This window comes from Quercus robur, chromosome 12, assembly GCF_932294415.1.
Source record: "Quercus robur chromosome 12, dhQueRobu3.1, whole genome shotgun sequence".
Lineage (NCBI taxonomy): Eukaryota > Viridiplantae > Streptophyta > Magnoliopsida > Fagales > Fagaceae > Quercus > Quercus robur.
Window position 1 is genome coordinate 22,545,937 of NC_065545.1, and position 20,954 is coordinate 22,566,890.

A 20,954-nucleotide genomic window follows, 5' to 3' on the forward strand; every position below is an offset into this window, starting at 1 on the left:
GAAAATAGGCTCTCCAAATCCTTTATTTGGATAAAGAGAGATAGAGGGAGAGGAAAGGTAATCAGAATGTACTAAATTTTAGTATGTTTTGGCCATCTTTCTCTTTATTATCATCTCCCCTCATTCAATTTTAAAACATACCCTTAGCTTTATTGAAGTCATAAAGGATAGAATGAGATTGAGGTAGGTAAACACTCGAGAGAAATTTTAGAAGCCGGGAAAAAATAAAAATATTTCAATGAGCTAATCTATTAAAATATAATTGATGGTTCAACTTTTGTTTAATTAAGTCATTTAAGTCTCAAAGTTATTCAATTCAAGTCTTTTGTCCAATTTCGTTAAAATAATTTCTATTAAGTATGCAATTAAACAATGAAAAAAAAAAGGTAAAATTCTTACATAAAATGTCTATAATATATTTTTATATAATTTTTTTATGTGAAATAATATTTTTTAAGGGCCATTTTTTAACAAAATTAGACAAAAGGCCTGAATGGAATAAATTTGAAACTTAAGGACTCAATTGAATGAAAACAAACTTAGAGGACTGAAATAAACTTTAACCCAACTTAGAGGATGCAATCTACATTTTAGCCCCAAAAAAAAAAAAAAAAAAAAAATATATATATATATATATATATATATATATCAGACCAGACCAGCGAATATGGAGGGCGAAGTTGCAAACGACCTCTTAAATCTTGGTGATAAATATTGCTACATCATATTTAGCGGGTCACTTCCGTCAATAGAGATTGTATGTGTATCTGAAATGACATTTTGCTAAATATCCTGGAGACATTCAGAATATCTGAACCAATGAAGACAGTAAAAAAAAATTAAATTGATGACTCAGGGAAAGAAAAACTGCCACATCCTGTATATCGTTATAATGTACAAATACAACTGCTAGAGGGCTTTTTAATAATGGATGATAGAAAGATTGCCGTAATCTTCACAAATACTAAATTACAAGAGGGAAAAGGGAACTAAGTAACCCTGTGGTTCCCCCGTCACAAACTATAATAGGATGAAAAAAATTATTGGCTTTATAGGGTGCAAGTCTGCTGACCAAAGACTATTAGTCCTCAACCGGAAGACTAGGAAAGTTGAAACACTTTTCCAGAAGACATTCCGAAGCAATACAATCAAAAAGCATCCAATATACGCCTTGAAAATGAATTCAACTGACACCTCTGAAAGAAAGAATGTGAGTAGAAACTAGGGAGACTCATATTTAGATATGCTGGTGCAGGATTAAAGAAGGAACATCCCTTGAGCAACTGAGAATGAAAGGTCACCGTGATTGCCAATCTCACCACCATCAGATGTTTATGAAGCGCTAGGAATCTGATCCCTGGTTTTTGCCAACTTTGCCTGTATTAGTTTGTCCAAAATGGGGGGCTCCAAAGGAATTGGGTCAAGACAACGCTCCGAAGCACCAACAATCACCTGCACAACAAATCAAGTCCAAGCCTATGAATTGTCTAACTTAAGCTCTGAACTCACACACACACACACAGAGCAATGCCTTCTTTCATCTCTCTTGAAAGATATTCAAACAAAAACAAACCATACTAACGCTCTGTTTGTTTTGACGTAAAATATTTGCAGGAAAATATTTTCTCATTTTACGATGTTTGTTTTGCAGTAAAACATTTAGTCAAAAGTAAAATATTTTCAGTCAACCAAATCAACCCAAGCAAATTTATGTAAAATATTTTACAATTAAAATTTTGGTAAAATATTTTACAATTTCTCTCTAACTCTCCCTTTCCCGCTATCTCTTCTCTCCCTCTCAATTTTCTCTCCTTCTCAACCTAAACCTTCTCTCCCAAAACCTAGTGGCGCACCCACTGACCAGCGTAACCCAACGCCACCCACCGACTGGAGCCACTCACCGACCAGTGCTACCCACCAGCGACGCCACCCTTGGGACTTTGACTCTCGGCATCAATGTTCCTGATGTGAATGTCAAGCGCAAGGACGGTACAGATCAGTGATAAGGTCGATAGTGGGGTGGGTCGTCGTCAGATCTGAGGGCCAGTGTCCCTCTCAGTGGGGGGGTGGGTCATCGGTGATGGGTTTTAGTGGGATGGGTCATTGGTGTTGGGTTTTGGTAGGCTGGGTTTGGTGTTTTCAGCTTTGGTTTTGAGGTTGGTGGCCGGAACTGCTATAGTTGTGGTGGTTTGTGGGTTTTGATGGTGGCTGAATAAGAGTGGGTTTCATTGATCTTTGATTTTGGAATTTTTGTTTTCATTTGGGATTGTTGGTTCCTGTTGGTGGTTGTTGTTGTGGTGGTGTGGCCGTGTGAGTGGGGGTGTGTGGTCATTGGATTTTGGTGGCAGCGGGGCGATGGTGGCTTCTTTTTTTTATTTTTTTCTTTTTCCCAAGTGGTTAGTAGTGGTGGTGTGCTTGTATTTGGAGGCAGGTGGCTGTTTACATTTTCAAAGGTCTAATCTTGCCAAACACTTGAAAATGTTTTCAATGAAAATATAAAATTTTATAGTAAAATCTTGTACATTAAAACAAACAGAGCGTAAGAAAAAGTTATGGGAGGTCAAATGTTCAGAATCCAGATTCAAGGCTATTTTTCTTGTACCTCATCAAGCAGAAAGTCAACAGCAGCTTCATCTTCAACATTTTCCTTTAAAGGAGTCCTTAGGAACTGAATATCCAACTGAATTTGCTGGAATCCACTCCGATTGAAAGTCTGGAGTCGGACAAATTCTTGCAAACTTTTAAGGGACAGTTTTACTATTGTTGATACCACGGACTCCTGCAGTTTACAAGCAAGCTCAGTTCATGTTGTTCATATACCACAACGAAAACTTTTTCCCACCAACCCTAAGAGAATTCATTACCTGTGTGTATTCAACTTTTGTGAAAATTTCAACTTTTTGCTTGAACAACTTTGCTAGATGGGTTTCCAAAAGCTGGCTCCTGGCCCTTTGGGTATTGGACTGAGTCAACTTTTCCTCTCGTAATGGATTGCTCCTTGATGAGGCAGTGCTTCCATTGCTGTCATTGCGACGATGCCTTCGCAGCCCTTGAGGCAAAATCTGCTTTACTTCACGTCCTATTGCTCCAAGCTAGTAAAGGAATCAAAGTTAAAGATGTGTCTTTATTTTGCTCCTCTCAATTAATTGGTATGAACAGGTTCATGCAATTCAAATACAAGTGGAAATAATTAGTATTTGTAGGATAGTAACATTTAACAGAAACAGGCGATAAAAGTCTACCAATACATGCTCAGATTTCTTAACATTTAATTGGAAAGATATGAACCACAGATGAATAGATGATAAAAGTCTACCAATGTACTGACCTCTTGGAGAAATAAATCAACAAACATATGAACCTCTCTGGGCTCCTTATGCTGTGCAAATCATACAAATATCAGATAGTTCTTATGCTGGTTATTTTCTATAAAATTAATACATAGCAAAAAACAAACATACCTTGATCCAATTTGGTGTTGTAAACCTCTTTTTCAGGAGAAGCGATATCCTCTGAGTTCTCATTTTTATATACTGAAAAGAGAAAATAAGATTATTATATTGCGCAAGAATTTTGGGCAACTGGATATAATATTCAAAACAAACCAAAAAATGACATCACAAGGGAAACATTCTTTGCAAACTCTTATCAACCCAATTGGAGATAAAGACGCATTTACAGTTCCAAAGTGGATTTGCACAGAGGCAGGCTAACATAAAGCCATTTTGCAATCCACCATCTGGGAACTGTCTTTTATTTTCAAAGAGAAACAAAAGGTAATTAAAATCTAAGTTTCCAAAAAGAGGCTTGTTATTCCTACTTAACAAAATAAATTGAGGAACACAGAAACATAACGAAAAAGAATAAGATGTCATCTACCACATGGCCAAAACCTATTTCTTTGTTCCCTAATCTACTAGCCTAAATGAAAATAGTAACAACTGCAGAAGTCTTTAATTCATACAAGGTTCAGAAACTTCTCTCCAGCTGAACGAAAAATTCGACAAATTTCTCCAGGAACAAAGGCAGGCCCATTTTCATAGCCTCTAGCACCACCACCAGAAAAAGAAGCTGCTATTTCCTGAAAAGTAGAAGATGAAACTTCAACACAAGCCCCTGAGGATAAAGAGAGAAATATAATTGCAGTAATTGATGCTTCTAAAAAAAAATTTATATAAAACAATCAGGTGGCTCCTTGCCTCAGTGATTCTTGGGATGGCAGTTTGTTCGATGAAAACAGAAAGTTGAGCAAGCACCAGGACAAGGCCAGCAAAAGCTTTGTCACCTTGTGTTCCCTCTATCAAACCTTGATCTTGACTGGGTGAAATATTTCTTCCTGAAAGCAGAAGGAAGTGATCATCAAGTGCCCTGAAGAAATCTTGAAATCCTTCTTGAACCAAATCAATAATCAAGTCTTTCAGGTTGACTAGTAGCTCCAAGTTGTCTTCAAGAATTTGGCGGAAGTCCTGGACAAAAACAAACAGATAAGAGTACAACACCTAAATGGAGTATGCATTTGCAATAAAAGACGAGCTTAACAATGATGATGTACAAAAAAGTGAAGGTACTCAATAATAAGCCTCACAAAGTTAACATGAACCAAAAACGGGGGAAATTTTCTAATCACCAAATAGTTAAAACTTAAAATCAATGTTAAAATCCCATAAGGTACATCATGCACTTCAAATCCACAAATGTTGAAGAAACACTTGCCAAAATAATTTAGGAAGAGAGAGACACACACACACAACCAAGCACAAACTACATTTTAAAGAAGTACATCTAATAGAAAAAAATCTAAGGTACATGGAAATTAATTTGAAATGATATCCTTCACAAGTGGAATAGAAGTACCAGTAAGACGTCCATGCTGCCTTGAAGCACTGCCTTTTTGCTGGTCTCCAGAACAACCTGCAAGGAATACTCTTTTCCTCCATCCTTTTGTCTAACATGTACTTTTGTAAGGGCATCTGCTAGATTGAACAGAATTTATCTAAGAACTTTGAGCCTCTCTGAGGATAAGATTGAACTCAAGTAACATCTGATGTTCAACATAACATGAAATATGCCAACTCATTATAAACCAGCTGCCAACTAATTGGAAAAAGTTTTTTTTTTTTTTTTTTTTTTGCATAACTTGTTGAACACAAATCAATCTATATTCTATGTTTTCCAATTTACTTCCTTTTTGGGTTAAAATGAAACTATAAAGTAAGAACTTGTTGGAAAATGACAGTATAAATAACCTGAGATATCATGTAGAAGATGGGAAAATCTGCTGGCAACATACTGTTTGACAGCAACCTTGGCAGCCTGAAACCATGTAGGGGTAGTCAGTGTACTAAAATCAATCCTCAACATGAAATTATAAAGAAAATATGGTAATTAGGGATGTAGATGAAATGCAGCTATGTATTAAAATAAATCAATATTCAAATAATTGTCAAAGAAAAACCTCCAAAGAATAATCAGGGAGTGCAGCCTCATGCAACACCTCATCCATCAGAAGCACATCTTTCCAAATAACTCCTGCATGCATTGGTAGGTATTGCAAGAAGTTGCATTCAGGTTGCAAAATGAGAAGGAAATGACTTCAAAATCAAACCCAATATCAAATCATTTTCATTAAAGCTTCAATAAAATTGATAAGAAAGGCTGGGTTGAATTCTTTTGATACTATTTTTTAATAAGTAATGTTCTAAAGCCTCATCCTACTTTTCATGGACCATTATTAGGAGGAAACTAAAGAAACTCTTATATCCCTAGTGGACTACAAAAGCCAATAGGAAAAAACTACACCTAACATCAAAGGGGAATGACACAAACCCGAACTCCAGTTGTTAGGTATAGCAAATTTGCCCAAAGATGTTTGTAATGCTAACACAAATGGAGCTTCTAGGTAAATATTTTGCAATAGTGCTCTTCTCTAGAGCTATGCTGGCAGCTATTGTGCATCAGCAAGGACTTTCGATGGTTGTTCCCTGGTAAGGCAGTCTTACACATACCGCAACAATGGGCATTTGATGTAACTTAGCCTTGACTACATTATTACAGATAAAAAAGAATCAGAAGAGAATTGACTGTATAATTAAAGAACTTGTGCAGCAAGTTTATTAGAAGGATGGATTGCATGGGCAGGCTTAAAAAATTGTTCTAGTATAAGGGCACCAGAGTTACGTAGGGTAAAAGACGATGCAAAAGCACAATTATTCTACTTACGAAGAACACGCAATAGCTCAGCAGAACAAATCCGCTCCTTTACGTATTCTCCAGTTGTTTCAAAATGCCTACGAAACAAAACCCCATTACAGTCCGTGAGCAAAATTCTGCATGCTTCTATGTGTTTCAATAAACCAAAAGAAATAATAAGCAGATAACATAAACTAATTGGAAAATTTGATGAAGATACTCACTTACTTGGTAACCAGATCTTGTGCAAGTTTCACTAGTTGGTTTTCTGAATCAGGAAATATCACACAATAAGCACGGAGAGCCTCTGCAAACTCACGAACAGATGCCTACATTTAGAAAATTAATACAAGTGTGGCCTCATTAGTCCAATAATACAGGCAGCTAGGAAAATTAAGACGTAACTACAAGCAAAGAGTCATCATAAACTGCATTAAACAAAGAAGAAAACCTGAAAAATAATATATCAAAAATTATATACACACAAAAAAACACACACCCCTAGATGCTTCAATTAAACAAAGGTAAGAGTTCCTATTCAATGCCCATAAAGTAAGCTCTTTTCCTTTTTCGTTTGGCAAGAGGGAAGGGAAGGAGGAATATGAATCTTCTCTTCCCACCTGCCAAAATTAAGAGACAAAAACGATTCTACTTTTTCACAACTTACCTCATGAGCAGCAGCAGGTTCTGAACAAGGAATGCTTTCTTCTTTAGAAGAATCCTTAGAATCTACTGAAGCATTGCTTAGTTCTTTAGTCTTAAGCTGAAGATCTGCAAGAGACTGTGCCAATTTTTCCAGTAGTCTAGCCTTTAAGCTTTCCACCTGCCAGCATAGGGAAAATTTATCATATGACATTAATATATCAGAAGAATCATGATAAGATATTTGCTTGAAGTAGAAGCAAATGAAATTTCACATTTATGCAGCACATGCTACAAAATGTAGGCATTATGAGAATAACAGTAATAACAAATGAGGAGAGTCCTCATTTTTTCTTTGATAAGTACCATAACTTTACAAAGGAAAAAAGAAGCCCAAGTACAGAAGAAGTATAATATGGGCAATCAAGCTCTCAAAGCACAATGGTCAATCATATCGAAGAGGAGAGTCCTCATTTTTTCACCAATATAATTAGAAAATATGTGTCCTAGGTTCAAATCCAGGAATTAGCCCTCCAAAATTGGAGGTAAGGCTGCATACCAATCACTTCTCCCAGATCCCACATAAGTGTAATCTTTGTGCAATGCATACTATTTTTTTTCCCTAGCAAATATCCATGCATCAAATATTTTCAATGAAATTTTTTTTTTTTTTTTGATAAATAATGAAAGTTCATTAATCTAAATACCCAGGTACACCGGAAGTGTAAGCTTGTAAATTACAATGATCAAGCATATCTAAAAGATTAGAACATGAAAAGAATTAAAAACAGAACTCCAGTCCAGTAAAGAGTAGAGGAGGAAAGATTTAATCTCGAGAATCAAACGTTCCTTTCCCTCAAAGCATCTAGTGTTCCTTTCTCACCAAATACGCCATAAAACACAATGCGGGGCAGCCCTCCACAAATCTATGTTACAATGTCTACCAAAAGGGCCTTGCCACACTGTAAATAAATTCGTAACACTTTGTGGAATAACCCAAATCACACCAAAAAAACCATAGACCATAGCTCAGAAACAATGGGACAATGAAGAAGAAGAAGATTTACCGATTCCCCACTCCTTTTACACATATAACACTCAAATATTTTCAATGATATATTCAGTACTGTTCCTTTACATAGAAGTGTAACATGTTAACCCTGTTATGCATAATATGAACCCAAAAAAAACTGTGAACAAGTGCAGTACAAACCGGAAAATCTAACTGCTTAAGAAGCACTGCAGCCTCAGCTCTTGCTTGTATGGATTCAGAATCTGAGAATAGCTTTCCCTAATTTGAAAAATAAATAAATAAATTAGGAGACAAGTTTTGGATATAGCAGTGACTGTCAGAAAGTTATACAACATGAAATAGACTTCTATTCATCCATCATCATTTTTTGAGCATTCTATGGCTCCCAACAGAATGAAATGGTTATTTGTGTGGTCCTGTAGTACACAAGTATTCATAAATGTCAATTCTCGAATTTTATTCAACCATCATCATTTTATGCACATTCAATGGCTCCCAACAGAATTAAATGGTTATCTGTGTGGTCCTGTAGTACACAAGTATTCATAAATGTAAATTCTCGGATATTGCAGACTCCAAATTCTATGAAATTTGTCCATAGGTCCTAAAGTACAAGTTGTGGGGAGTAAACATGACAAAATGTGAAATTCCTTGGAGGCTCACTTTCAATAGATTCCAAGAGCCCTACATGAGTTTGATGCTACTTAATCATGAAGAGATTCTCAACCTTAAGGCTCAGATTTGAATGTTAAAATGTACATGTGGAATAAATACTCATTCCATGTTTGAAGTACAGGTATCATTATCAATATCTAGCATAAAAAGCTAAGACTCGTTTCCCCATCATAGTCACTTTATGCTAAAACATTTTTTTTTATATACTCTTACTGACAATATGGATCAATGTATGGATTAACAGATGCATGTATGTTTCACATACAGTAGAAATAGAAAGTGGTGATCGTATGAGATGGAAGTTGACAAACAATGGGGATTTTAAAATCTGCTCGTTTTATCATAAGTTACATGATTCCTCTTCCATTGTTTTTTCCTGGAAAGGTATTTAGAAGGTCAAGGCATCTAGGCGTGTCTCTTTTTTTGTTTGGATAGTCGCCTGAGATAGGATTCTCACGGGTGATAATTTGTAGAGTAGGGGTTTTGATTTTGTTGACTAGTGCATCATGTGTCATTTTCGTGGGGAGACATTAGATCATTTGTTGCTACATTGTGGGAAGGCTCATCGTTTGTGGAGTTTTGTCTTTAGAACTTTTGGGATTCCGTGGGTTCTCTCAAGATCGGTTGCAGATTTCCTTTTTGGTTGGTGGAATTGGTTGGGGAAGCACTCATCTAACATTTGGAATTTAGTTTCGTTGTGTTTGATGTGGTGTATTTGGAAGGAACACAACCGACAAACTTTTGAGGACTTGGATAGATCTGATGACCAGTTGCTTGTTTCCTTTACTGGTTCTTTTTTTGATTGGTCTAGGGCTTGGGGACTCACATCTAGTTTATCTCTCCCTTTGTTCCTTAGCTCTCTTTTTCTTTGTAATTAGTTTCTCTTATCCGTTTTTGCTTTTCCCTCTTTCTTGTAATCTTTGATATGCTTTGTGCTTCTTTGCATAAAGCAGTTTTTTGAATATACATCTTTCGTACTTATTAAAAAAAAAAAAAAATCGAAAACTCACAAGTATATGATACAATCCATATATAGAGTGCATAAACACAATTGAAAATAATTTTACGACAATCCATTACTAAAATGGGACAGCAGAGTATCATCGTAAAACTGTTAAATTAGACGCTAAATAGTGAATTGTTTAATTACCGGTAAAATAAAATAACAATTAATGCAAGTTTGAACGGTAATCCATTTTGATAGTCAGAGGTGAGTTTAAATCCAGATATTTTATTTCTGATACCGGAAATCATGGCACCAAGGTGATGTTGCAATGGCATGTAAAGAAGATAATGCCACCAGTCTCCTTTTATGGGGTTTAATTTCACACTTTGACTTGGCATCTCCACCAAGCCAACTTGACTGGTGTAAAATGAAAGGAAATATACCTGCAAGTTCTTTATAATTATAGCCATTGCTTCTTCAGAAGCTTGCTTACAGTCCTGGAATGATGAGTCTCCATATGCCTAATACAGGAAAAATGGAAAAACAATTCACTAATAATGTAGATATTTCAAAGTGACAATAAACGAATGCCCCAATAACAAAATAAACAACAGAGTTGGTAGAAAAATTGACCCAGAAATCAGAACACCGTAATAAAGAAACAAGTAACCTTAAAAATTGGCATAGCTCCAATGTAGAACCTGACTGCATCAGCATAGGCCTCGGATTTGATACACTTTCCAAGTCTCATGGGTAGATCAAAAATGAACTGCTCTTAATAAAAAAGATGAAATCTGTGTAACTCATAAATGGCAAACTCCAAAATTTACATATAAGTATCATACATTTATCAGAAATGAATCATGGCCGTCTAGAGAAAACAATTTTTACCCTTTTACTAAATAAATTTTGGCACAAACCCCATAAATGAGTAAAAGAACTGCAACTTGATCGCTGAGTGGTAAATAGTTACCCCCCCTCCCCCCCACCAAAAAAAAGAAGAAATTTATATCTACTCTAAATGCACTAACATCGATCAATAAGGTTTACTGCACTTCATCACTGGAGAGCCCACAAGTTCACTACTCAAAAAGCTTGTATGATGCTGGTACAAGGAGTATAATAACTTATATCTACATTTACTTGGCACTAGATGCTGTGGAAGCTTAGGTTCACCTTAAGTGACAGACTCAACTCTCGTTGAGAAAAAACTGGGAGCAACAGACCTTAAGATTCCATTGTTAATAATGCTTCAATTCCTGAACTTTAAAAAAAAAAAAAAAAATTATTTGATAGGTAATTTAATACCTGAACTTTGCGAAGAAGGTTATACGTGCGATGCAATTTCTCTATGTGTTCTCTCTTTTCAAATAGTGAAGTGTTCACCCCATCACTTCTAGATTGCACAGACATTATCTGCATCCAAAGGCAACATGAATATAATCTCTACTCCACTCTTCTTTTCCAACGAGATACAAATAAAGCAAAATCCCACATACCTTCTCAAGAAGCCCTTCCATATTTGACTCCATGCCTACAATGTTAGTTTTCATCCTGTACCCAAAAAAACAACAACAACATTATACGCCATGATTCTATTCTCGAAAGCATTCAGAAACAGACAACAAAATGCACTAGAAAGATCCACAACAACCGCGTAAAGAAAGTTCTTCAAAGGTGTTAAATAATTACCTCTTAATCGTATCGGTAGCACTAATAAACTTGTTATAATTTTCATAAACCAACATTTGCAAGTCAGTATCGAGATTCTTAATCTCGGCTGCCATTTCTACATGCCTTTGCAGCAGCCCTTCTAAATTCGACTTTTCCACCTGAACATTCCAAACCAACACAAACATACAAAGAACCAAAAATTTTAATTTTAATTCTAATTCTCACATCAACTCCAATCTATATAGAATTCAAGTATGCTGCTAAATCGCAATGAGATTTTAAAGGTTTTGATCAAAATTGAAGAAGATAGGGCGGCGTACCAAGAAATTCATGTAGTGATCAGGATCGAAGGAGGTGGAGTTGATGTCGTCGAGGGTGATTTGTTGAGGTCTAGACGACGGCGAATCGGGAGAGGGAGATATTGAAGGATCGGGAGAGTAGAAACTTGAGAGCAGATCTCTCATTCGCTTCGCCTTGTCGTCCATTGGGAGATCGTCGACTCCCATTTTCGCCGATTCGATCTCTTCGGATTCCTTTGCTCTGAACTGATACTCTTCTGAGTTTTGGACTATTGGAGTTGGAGTTGGAGATGATCATGAAACGGTGGGGACTTTGGGACAGATACGGTACTCTGAAACGATGTCGTTGAGTGTCTCGTTGGCTCGACGAGTTTAACTACTTGTCGTTGAACAATATCGTTGATTTTCTCCTTTTTCATTTTCAGATTTTCTTTTTTCTTTTTATATAACTACTACTACCACTGCCACTACCATTAGGATGCAACTTATACAAATGCATGCATCTAAAATTAAACATGATTTTTATTATAAAAATATAAATAATTAGTCAAATTATTAAAAAAAATATATGTAACACGTGCATACCGTAAGATACATTTAAAATTAAATACAAATTTTATCATAAAAATATAAATAATTAGTTAAATTTTTTTAAGTAAACGTAATTAGTCATATATTAAAATTCTTACCTAAATTTAATACTACTTATGAGCATTTTTTATTCTTCTAATTTTTAATAAGGTAAAACATGTGGTGATCTTTGTTGTACAGTGATTTTTATTGAGTATATGTAATTGGTTTTTTTTTTTTTTTTAAAAAAATTACTTCATTAATATTAGATTCTTACTAATTTGCTTTCATTAACTCACTTGACACAAAAATTAAAAAACTTAAGTAGACATATTAAAACTTAAGTGGATAATTATGGAGTGGTCCACACATAAATTTAGATACAAGGCGCAAAATTGGATTCTAATTTCAAATTCTAATTGAACTTTCTCTAAATTTTGCACATATACATATATATATATATATATAGAGAGAGAGAGAGAGAGAGAGAGAGAGAGAGAGAGAGAGAGAGAGAGAGAGATTACAACTTACCTACCTATGGTTTGATTAAAATTTAAGTTATCTACATTTGATTTGAAATTTGATACTTTACCCACTAAGGTTTGACCAAAATTTAATTTACCTATCTGTAGTTTAAAATCTCATGATGCAAGTGTTCATTTGGATTCTTTTTTATCTTATTTGATCTTGTATTTTTTTTTTTTTTTTTTTGTGTTTTTGGAAGAGAGGGACATAAAAATTGAGTAAATTACATATTTAGTCTTATTTTTAACAAATATGAGTTATGGAAATCTAATTGAGCTAAGTTTAAGTAGGTAAAGTGTCAAATTTCAAATCACAGGTAGGCAATTAAAATTTCTACCAAACTACAGGTAGGTAAGTTGTAATTTGCCCTATATATATTGAATTTTCTTTTAATAAGTACATAGTAGTAGATAAGGAGAATAAGAGGCTATCACAAACATTATACACCATAAAAATATGTAATTACCATTGGACGACCACTATGGTGGTTGTAAATAAACCCCACATCATGGTCATATATAATGAATTAAAAAGACAAAAGTTCCTTGAAAAAAGTACTTATAAAAGTTGTCTTTTCCTTCTATTGATGCCCACTTTTGACAAAAGGGCCCAAAAATGGCAGAAGAAGCCCAACAATATGAAGAAGATGGAGAGAGAAAATAGTAAAATAAAGATCAGCAAGCTAAAATGGTTGGAATAATGGTCAACATGCCCACAAAAATAATAAGTGGCTTGGAAGAAGCAAATGGGCTGAGGAAATCTGAGGAATGAAATAGTAAACCCATGGGAATAATAAGAGATGGAGAAAAAGTAAAATAGGTTGGGGAAGCCCAAGAAATGAATTAGTAAATTCATAGGGTTGGCATAAAGGACAATAAACCTGAAAGATAATAAGAGGTAAAGATATGATAATTGGGCCGGGAAAGCCCAAAGGATTTAGCAAAAGCCCATGGGAGTGAAAGAGGTAAAGAAGAAGAAAATGGGCTAAGGAAGCCTAGGGAATGAAACGGGCCAAGGAAGCCCAAGGAATGGAATGGGCCGAGGAAGCCCAAGGAATGGAATGGGCTAGCCCAGCAGGGGCGTTGGCCAATAAAACCCAAAAGAAGAAAAAAATGTAAGAAATGGACTGGCAAAAGCCTCAGTCCGTAAGGCCAGAGGTAACAATGAAGTAAAAAAATGAGTGATATCATGGTAGGAACAATGCAATGGCTTGGCAAGATTATCAGCTAGCCGACAGATATGGAAAAGAATAGGACATGGGCTAGGTAGGGGGGAGAGGGCCTGCACTCAAGCAATGCCCAATCCAAAAAGGAGATGGAATGTAGATAACGAAAGCCCAAAAGCCCATGTATCTTTCACGCCACAAGAGTTAAGTAGATACCAAAACGTGCAATAGAATCAAACAAATGCGGAGGCAATGACAAATGTGTGAAGGCCAGAAAAGTAATGGATTCAAACGAAAGTGGAGCATGCACACAGGGCTCAAACACCACCTACTTGTACCCAGCCAATACAGGGGAAGTGGGCCATGGGTCAAAAGTATGAGAGGGTGTGGTCTGGCAGTAGGGAGATGAGAGAGCCTATTTTGGGGTTCTTGCTCAAACTCTTTTAGGGAGAAATGTCCTGCTGGAATGACATCTCACCCAAAAGAAGTAAACATGAGCTAGAATCAGTAGATGCATACCATAGAGGTAGGTAAAGGAGAGGTTTAACCTTTATCCGGATGAGAGTATTGAAATAAAAGACATAACAAAAACTTTTTTTGTTTCGGAATGAGGCGCGGTGTAGCCAACACAGTGTAATGGTAGTGGCTGGGCAGCCAGCAGACCAGTGGGCAATCTTGGAAGGATGCCCACAATAAGCCAAAAGCGGTTGAGGGGTAAAAATGGTAAATCCTGTAACGACAAACAGTATAAAAGGCCATAGGCATGAATAGTGAAAAAGGGGGGAAGAAAGAAGAAGAAAACAATGGCAAGAAACAGGGGTAGTAAGAAAGAAAAGAAAGCAGAGTAAAAAAAGAAAAAAAGAAAGAAAATATACAGAAATCCCAAAGAAAGAAAGAAACATGAAGGATAGGAATAGAGGCATGCATCAATAGGCTACCAACTTCTCTCTTTCTCAATAAACCCACTCTCTAATAAGCTAAGAATTCAAGTTTAAGCTATCTAGGTCCTTTTTTCAAAGTGTGTAATCTCTACAATAGGAGTTCCCTCTGAGGTTACCCATTTTGGAGATCGGCTCCCTTTTTGGGCTTATGTTTGTTGAAGAGCTAAACCCATTTCTTTAGCAAACAAATCCTCATTTTTTGGTTGATAAATGACTAACTCGTTATCTTACTGCTAAATTGTTTGTCGTAATCTTATTATTCGTGATTGTATTACTCTATTCTCCCTTGCTGTGTTATTCATGTATTATTGTTATTAGTAGAAATGTTTTAGTTATCTTGTTGGCTCACTACCAACAAACAGTGAAAGTCTTAAACACTATTCTTAACGGACTCTCTCTCTCTCTCTCTCTTATAACTTTATTCACAAATCACAACTCACTTCTCACTATCTCGGACACTCAGCAACTACAAAAACAAATAACACAGAATCTTATGGTGGCCTTTTTGTGTTGTTAAGCTTTGATCTCTCCTGCTGCACTACGGCTCCTAGATCAGAGGTAAAGGAGCTGAGATTGGCCTAAATGGGGCTACACTTTAGGCCAGCTTGTGAATAAGTCAAGCCATCCCAATATAGATGCATTCTGGCAAAAAATCGCAGGCTGGGTGTATGTCATGGCCTTGGCAAGAATAACTGTTACAAATGTTATAGCAGGAATACAGTACAACAAAATAACTAAAATACTAAACAAAATGAATAATACTAGCACCAATAAGGAAGGTAGCTAATAAAGTTACAATAGAATTATACAACAAACGGAAATAACGCTACAACAAACAACTTAATAACTGAACGGTAAACTAATCACCCAATAAGCAAAAAAAAAACTTGTCTGCCAGAAAAGTAGGCTTAGCTTTTCAGTAGAAGCGAGTCCAAGAAGGGAGCCAATCCCTAACGTAAGTAACCTCAAGGAAGGCTTCTGGTATAGAAGTTACACACTTTGGAAAAATGACCTAAATGGTTTAAACTTCAATTCTCAATCCCTAGGAGAGTGGGTCTGTCAAGAGAGAAGGAAAGAGTGATCCATTATGCATGCCTCTATTCCTACCACTTATATCTCTCTGGTTTTCTGTATGTTCTTTCTTTTCTTTCTTTCTAACTCTTCTTCCTTTCTTTCCTCCCCCATTTCACTATTCACAGCTACCCCTTTTTATACCATCTGCCATGGTGAGATTTACCATTTTTGCCCCTCAACTACTTTGGCTTCTTATGGGTGTCCTTCCAAGACTGCCTATTGGCCTGCCGGCTGTCGAGCCACTACCTCTACTCAGAATGTGTTGGTTGCACCACTCTCCATTCCCAGACAAAATTGCTTGTCTTGTTTTTTACCTCTCTTCGTTTTCACTTCACTCATCTAGATAAGGATTAAGTTTTCTCATCACCTACCTCTATGGCATGCATCAAGTGATCCTAGCCCATATTTACCTCTTTTGGGTGAGATGACATCCCAGCAGAACATTGCTCCCTAAAGAAACTTGAGCGGGAACCCTAGAATAGGCCCCTTTTTCTCCCACTGCCAAACCATACCCTCTGAAAGCCTTGACCTGCGGCCTACCTCTCATGTATTGGCTGGATACAAGTAGGTGGTGCCTTGACCCTTTATGCATGCTTCACTCCGTCTGAATTTGTTTCTTTCTGGCCTTCACACCATTTTTACTGCTTCCGTGTTTGTTTGATTCTATTATATGTGCTGGTTGGTGTTTATCCTTTGTGGCGTGAAGGATGTGTGGGCTTTTGGGCTCATATTCTTTGTCTTTCACTCCTTGGACTGGGTGTTACTTGGACAAAAGCCTTCATTTTCCTGCCGAACCTATGCTTTCCTTTTCTATGTTCGTGGGCCTTTTGGCTACTAATCATGGCATATCACTTCATCGTGCTTGCTCTAACTTTACATTTCTTTTTATTTCTTGTTACCCTATGAGCTTGCGGGCTGATGCTCCTGCTGTGCTAGCCCACCTCTTCCTCAATCTTTTGGTCAGGGCTTCCTTGGCCTACTTTCCACATCTTTACCTCTTTTAGGCTTGGTTGGCCAACATTCCTACTATGCCAACCTATTTCACTACTTCATTCCTCAAGCTTCCTTGGCCCATTTACTTCTTCTCTACCTCTTTTACTCCTATGGGCTTTTTGCTGGATTCTTTGGGCTTCCTTGAGTCGATTACCACATCTTTACTTGTTACCATTCGGGCTTATTGGCCTTTAAGCCAGCCTATTGAGTTTACTAATTCATTTCTCGTGCTTCCCCAGCCCATTTACTTCCTCTTTACCTCTTTTTATTCCCATGGGCTTACTACTTCATTCATTAGGCTTCCTCAGCCCATTTACTTCTTCTTTACCTTTTAAAAATTTTTTTTTTTGTGGGCTTGCTAGCCATCAATCCTGCCATTTCAGCCTACTAGGCTTATTTTCTTATTCCTGTATCGTTATCTCCTTCTCACCTTCTCTATTGTTGGGCTTCTTTGTTGTTGGGCCCTTTGTCAAAAATGGGCATCAACAACTCTCAAATACAATCACAAATTCACGTATTCAATTTCAATTCACAATCACCCTCAACAAAAAAAAAAAAAAAAAAAAAAAACAAAAAACATCACAATCATAAATGATAGATTCACAAACGTTATAATTGTATAGAGTGGAGAGAGAAATATCATATCAAGATTCAAAATCAATGTTAGGTTTTGAAGTTGAAGGGAAAAAAAATAATACTTGAAGCAGATTGGAGGTTGGAGGCTGTAGCGGCCGACATCGGAGGTTGGGTGGGCAGATTAAGTAGGGTAGCTGAGGTAACTGGAGTTGCATGAACTCTAGGTCAGTCTCTACCTCAGTAGGTTGATCGACTGGTCAATGGGTGTGGGTCAATGGTAGTGAGGTAAGTCTTGCATAGGTGGACAACAGCTATGGTGGTAGTGGCTTAGATGGCAGAGTCGTGGTTGGCAAAGTCATTTACTCACATCTCTCTCTTCTTTACTCTCTTTCTCTCTAAATTAGGGCTGTCCACGGGTCTGGTCGGGTCGGGTCGGTTTTGGACCCAATCCGGACCGGACCCGCCGGCGTTGGGTGGAAGGCGGAGGGACCTGAAACCGACTGCTGGCGTCACTCGGTCGAGTCGGTTTTGGGTTCGGGTGGTGTTTGGGTCGGTTCGGTTGGTGTTGAGAGTCGCCAGATCCTGCAAACGTCGCCAGAATCTTCAAAAAATTCGCCGGAATCTGCAAAAACCTAGTAGATCTGCACCAAAAATCGCCGAAATCAGCCTGGATCTCCTCGAATCTCGCCAGATCTCACCAAATATGGTCGAGATCTTGCTTGAATCTCCTCGAATGTCGCCAGATCTCACCAAATCTCGCTTGGATCTCCTCAAATGTCGCCGGATCTCACCAAATCTCACTTGGATCTCCTCAAATGTTGCCGGATCTCACCAAATCTCGCTTGAATGTCGCCGGATCTCACCAAATCTCGGTTGGATCTCCTCGCATATTGCCAGATTTGTATATATCGTCGGTCGGGTTGGGTGGCTCGGGTTTTGGAGAAGAAAACCCGCCACTCGACCCGCCGGCGTCGGGTTTTGGGCGCAGAAACTCGTCACCGACCGTCGGAGTGGTCGGTTCGGACAGTTGCCGGTTCGGGTTCGGGCGGGTTGCTCGGGTTGGTTGGGTTCCGGGTTGGGTTGGACACCCCTACTCTAAATCCTGTCTTTTTTTTTTTTTTTTTTTTTTTTGAATTAAGTTAAGTTGTAATCGTGGGTTTGAATTGGGCTTTAAATTTTTTTGAGTTGGGCTAGCTAGGATGTCTAAGTTGTTAGGGGAGGAGGGGCTAGGTTTTGGAAAAGAGGGACCCAATCCTAAAAAAGTCTAAAAATACCTAACAAATTTTTTATTTTAGGCCGGGGGGCTTGGGCCCCCCCTAGGTTCATCCCTATGTTTATCATCATAATTAGGTACTATAGGTTTAAATCATGTCTTATCTAAAGAATTTAGATGCTAAATAATAGTGAGGGTTAAATACTTTGTCTCTAAAAAAATACTACTTCTTATAAAATAAAAAATAAAAAAAATACTTGGACAATATAAACTATTGTAATCTATACTAGTATTTAAGGGGCTTCCCTTGTTTGAGATCTTATTTTTTTTTTTTTGTTGTTCAAAAGTGCTTCTATACCCCTATGTTTAAGTAGAGACAACACTAAAAGACAATATGGTAAAAATACAACTCTAACTTTCACTAAAACATTGTTTAAAAAATAGGGTCACTTTCCTCTTGATTTTCAAATTACTTTATCTACTTATAATCTCAAAATAAAAAATCATATATTTATTTATTTATTTATGTTGGTATTTGAATTGTTTTCTCTACACATCTGTTTGTATTGCCTTTTTTTTTTTTTTTTTTTTTTTTTTTTTTCATTTTAATGAATGTATTTTCTATGTCCAAAATAAAAATCACTATGCATGTGGTTTAATTGGATAGAAGAGAGAAACGTCTAAAATTAAGATGAATGGAAGATTATAACACTAAACCCAACAAAGCCTTATTGCACGTGCGAAGCGTGTGTGATGAGGCCAGTTATGGTTCTAATAACTTTTGTTTTATCAATAACTAGTTGAATATCTATAAGTTGCTCTCTCTCTCTCTCTCTCTCTCTCTCTCTCTCTCTCTCTCTCTCTCTCTCTCTCTCTCTCTCTCTCTCTCTCTCTCAATATATATATATATGAAGAGACGATAACTAAATATTACACAGATTGAACAAAAGTCGTGTATTAAAAAAAAAGTTAATAGTCATTAAAAGTGGTACATGTGCCAATTGTGTGGGATATTTACTTGATACAATCATGATTTCTAAGACTTAACTTTTTATTACTATATAGTATATAAGTTTTTTTTTTTTTTTTTGAGAAAGATATATAGTATATAAGTTATAAATTACAAATATACGCATAAATATTTTAAGTGATTTTCCATCATATAGTATATTGATAGAAAATGAAAGCAAGCGAAATAATAAGAAAGCGGAAATTAACAAAAGGAGTCTTGTAGAAGATCCCAATTGACACTCATTGATAAATGACTTACATCAATTGAATGAAGAACTTGTTTATAAAAGGGTTGAAATTGTTTTGACAAGAGTGGGGGATCTATATATATATATAATAATAGGTGAAAATGAGAAAAACTCAAATTAGAATTTCAAATTAGAGTTCCAATTTTGCCCCATGTGTCTTAAATTATTTATTCTCAAAGAGTTTTATTTTTTAATTTTAGAATCAAATGTGGGACCACATTATAAATATTTATCAAAGTGAGTTATTAAGTACAAAAACCAAAGAGTCTAGAATAAATGAATTGTAAAAAAAAAAAGTGTTTCACAATAAAAAAAAAAAAAAATATATATATATATATATATAGGCCAAAATGGTCAAATACCACATTTTTTGAAAATTTTTAGCAAAAAAACACTGTTTCGGAAATAAATGGCAAACTACCACTTTTTCTAGAACTCGAGTTTCAGAAACTCGAGTTCCTCATCAGTTTTGCCACCGTGGCACTGCTGAGCTGGAATTTGTGCGATTAAAAAAAATTATGTGGTACTCGAGCTTGGTAAACTCGAGTTCCATGCAACACAATACTCGAGTACCTTTTATAAAAAAAATTATGTTTATGTTTATTTCTATGGTACTCGAGCTTGGTGAGCTCGAGTACCTTGTAAGGAACTCGAGTTTAGTAAACTCGAGTTCCTAATAACTTTTTTTTTTTTTTTGGGGGGGGATAATCGACAAATAAACATAAACATAAAAATAAGTAGCTTTTTTATGTTTTTATTTATTTAAATAGAAGCATTGTAAAATATAGAGATTTTAATTTCAAAATACCTTTTTTTTTTGGATAATCGACAAATAAAACATAATAATAAAAATAAGTAGCTTTTTTTTTATGTTTTTATTTATTTAAATAGAAGCATTGTAAAATATAGAGATTTTAAATACCAAAGAACCGCCAAAATAAAAAATTGAGCGGCATTGTTGCTGTACTTAAATAAGTTGTGACAAGCAACATAAATTGAGCGGCATTGTTACTGTATATTCGAATCTGCTTACTGCATTCATAAAATCTGTTTTCTATATTAACTAAAACTGTTCATTGTTTTCTCATAAAAATTGTTCACTCTTTTTTACATAAACTATTTTTAGCATTCTGCGTAAAATTATTTTCTTTTTCTATTCACTATTTAAAAAATTGTTCAC

The 20,954-nt window shown here is 36.2% G+C and overlaps 1 protein-coding gene across 1 annotated transcript; it reads right to left on the reverse strand.

Annotated features, from left to right (window-relative positions):
- Positions 1 to 857: 857 nt before the first annotated feature.
- Positions 858 to 11,790, reverse strand: LOC126710604 (vacuolar protein sorting-associated protein 51 homolog). Its single transcript, XM_050411153.1, has 20 exons — positions 11,480 to 11,790; positions 11,178 to 11,317; positions 10,985 to 11,039; positions 10,794 to 10,901; positions 10,156 to 10,254; positions 9,929 to 10,006; positions 8,045 to 8,122; positions 6,857 to 7,012; positions 6,418 to 6,518; positions 6,220 to 6,287; positions 5,456 to 5,529; positions 5,247 to 5,313; positions 4,855 to 4,970; positions 4,200 to 4,466; positions 3,965 to 4,081; positions 3,462 to 3,533; positions 3,329 to 3,379; positions 2,865 to 3,092; positions 2,603 to 2,779; positions 858 to 1,452 (listed from the first exon to the last, which is right to left on the reverse strand). The coding sequence occupies exons 1-20, from the start codon at positions 11,663 to 11,665 to the stop codon at positions 1,333 to 1,335; spliced, it is 2,358 nt and encodes a 785-aa protein (XP_050267110.1). The 5' UTR covers positions 11,666 to 11,790; the 3' UTR covers positions 858 to 1,332.
- Between the last annotated feature and the right edge of the window lie 9,164 nt (positions 11,791 to 20,954).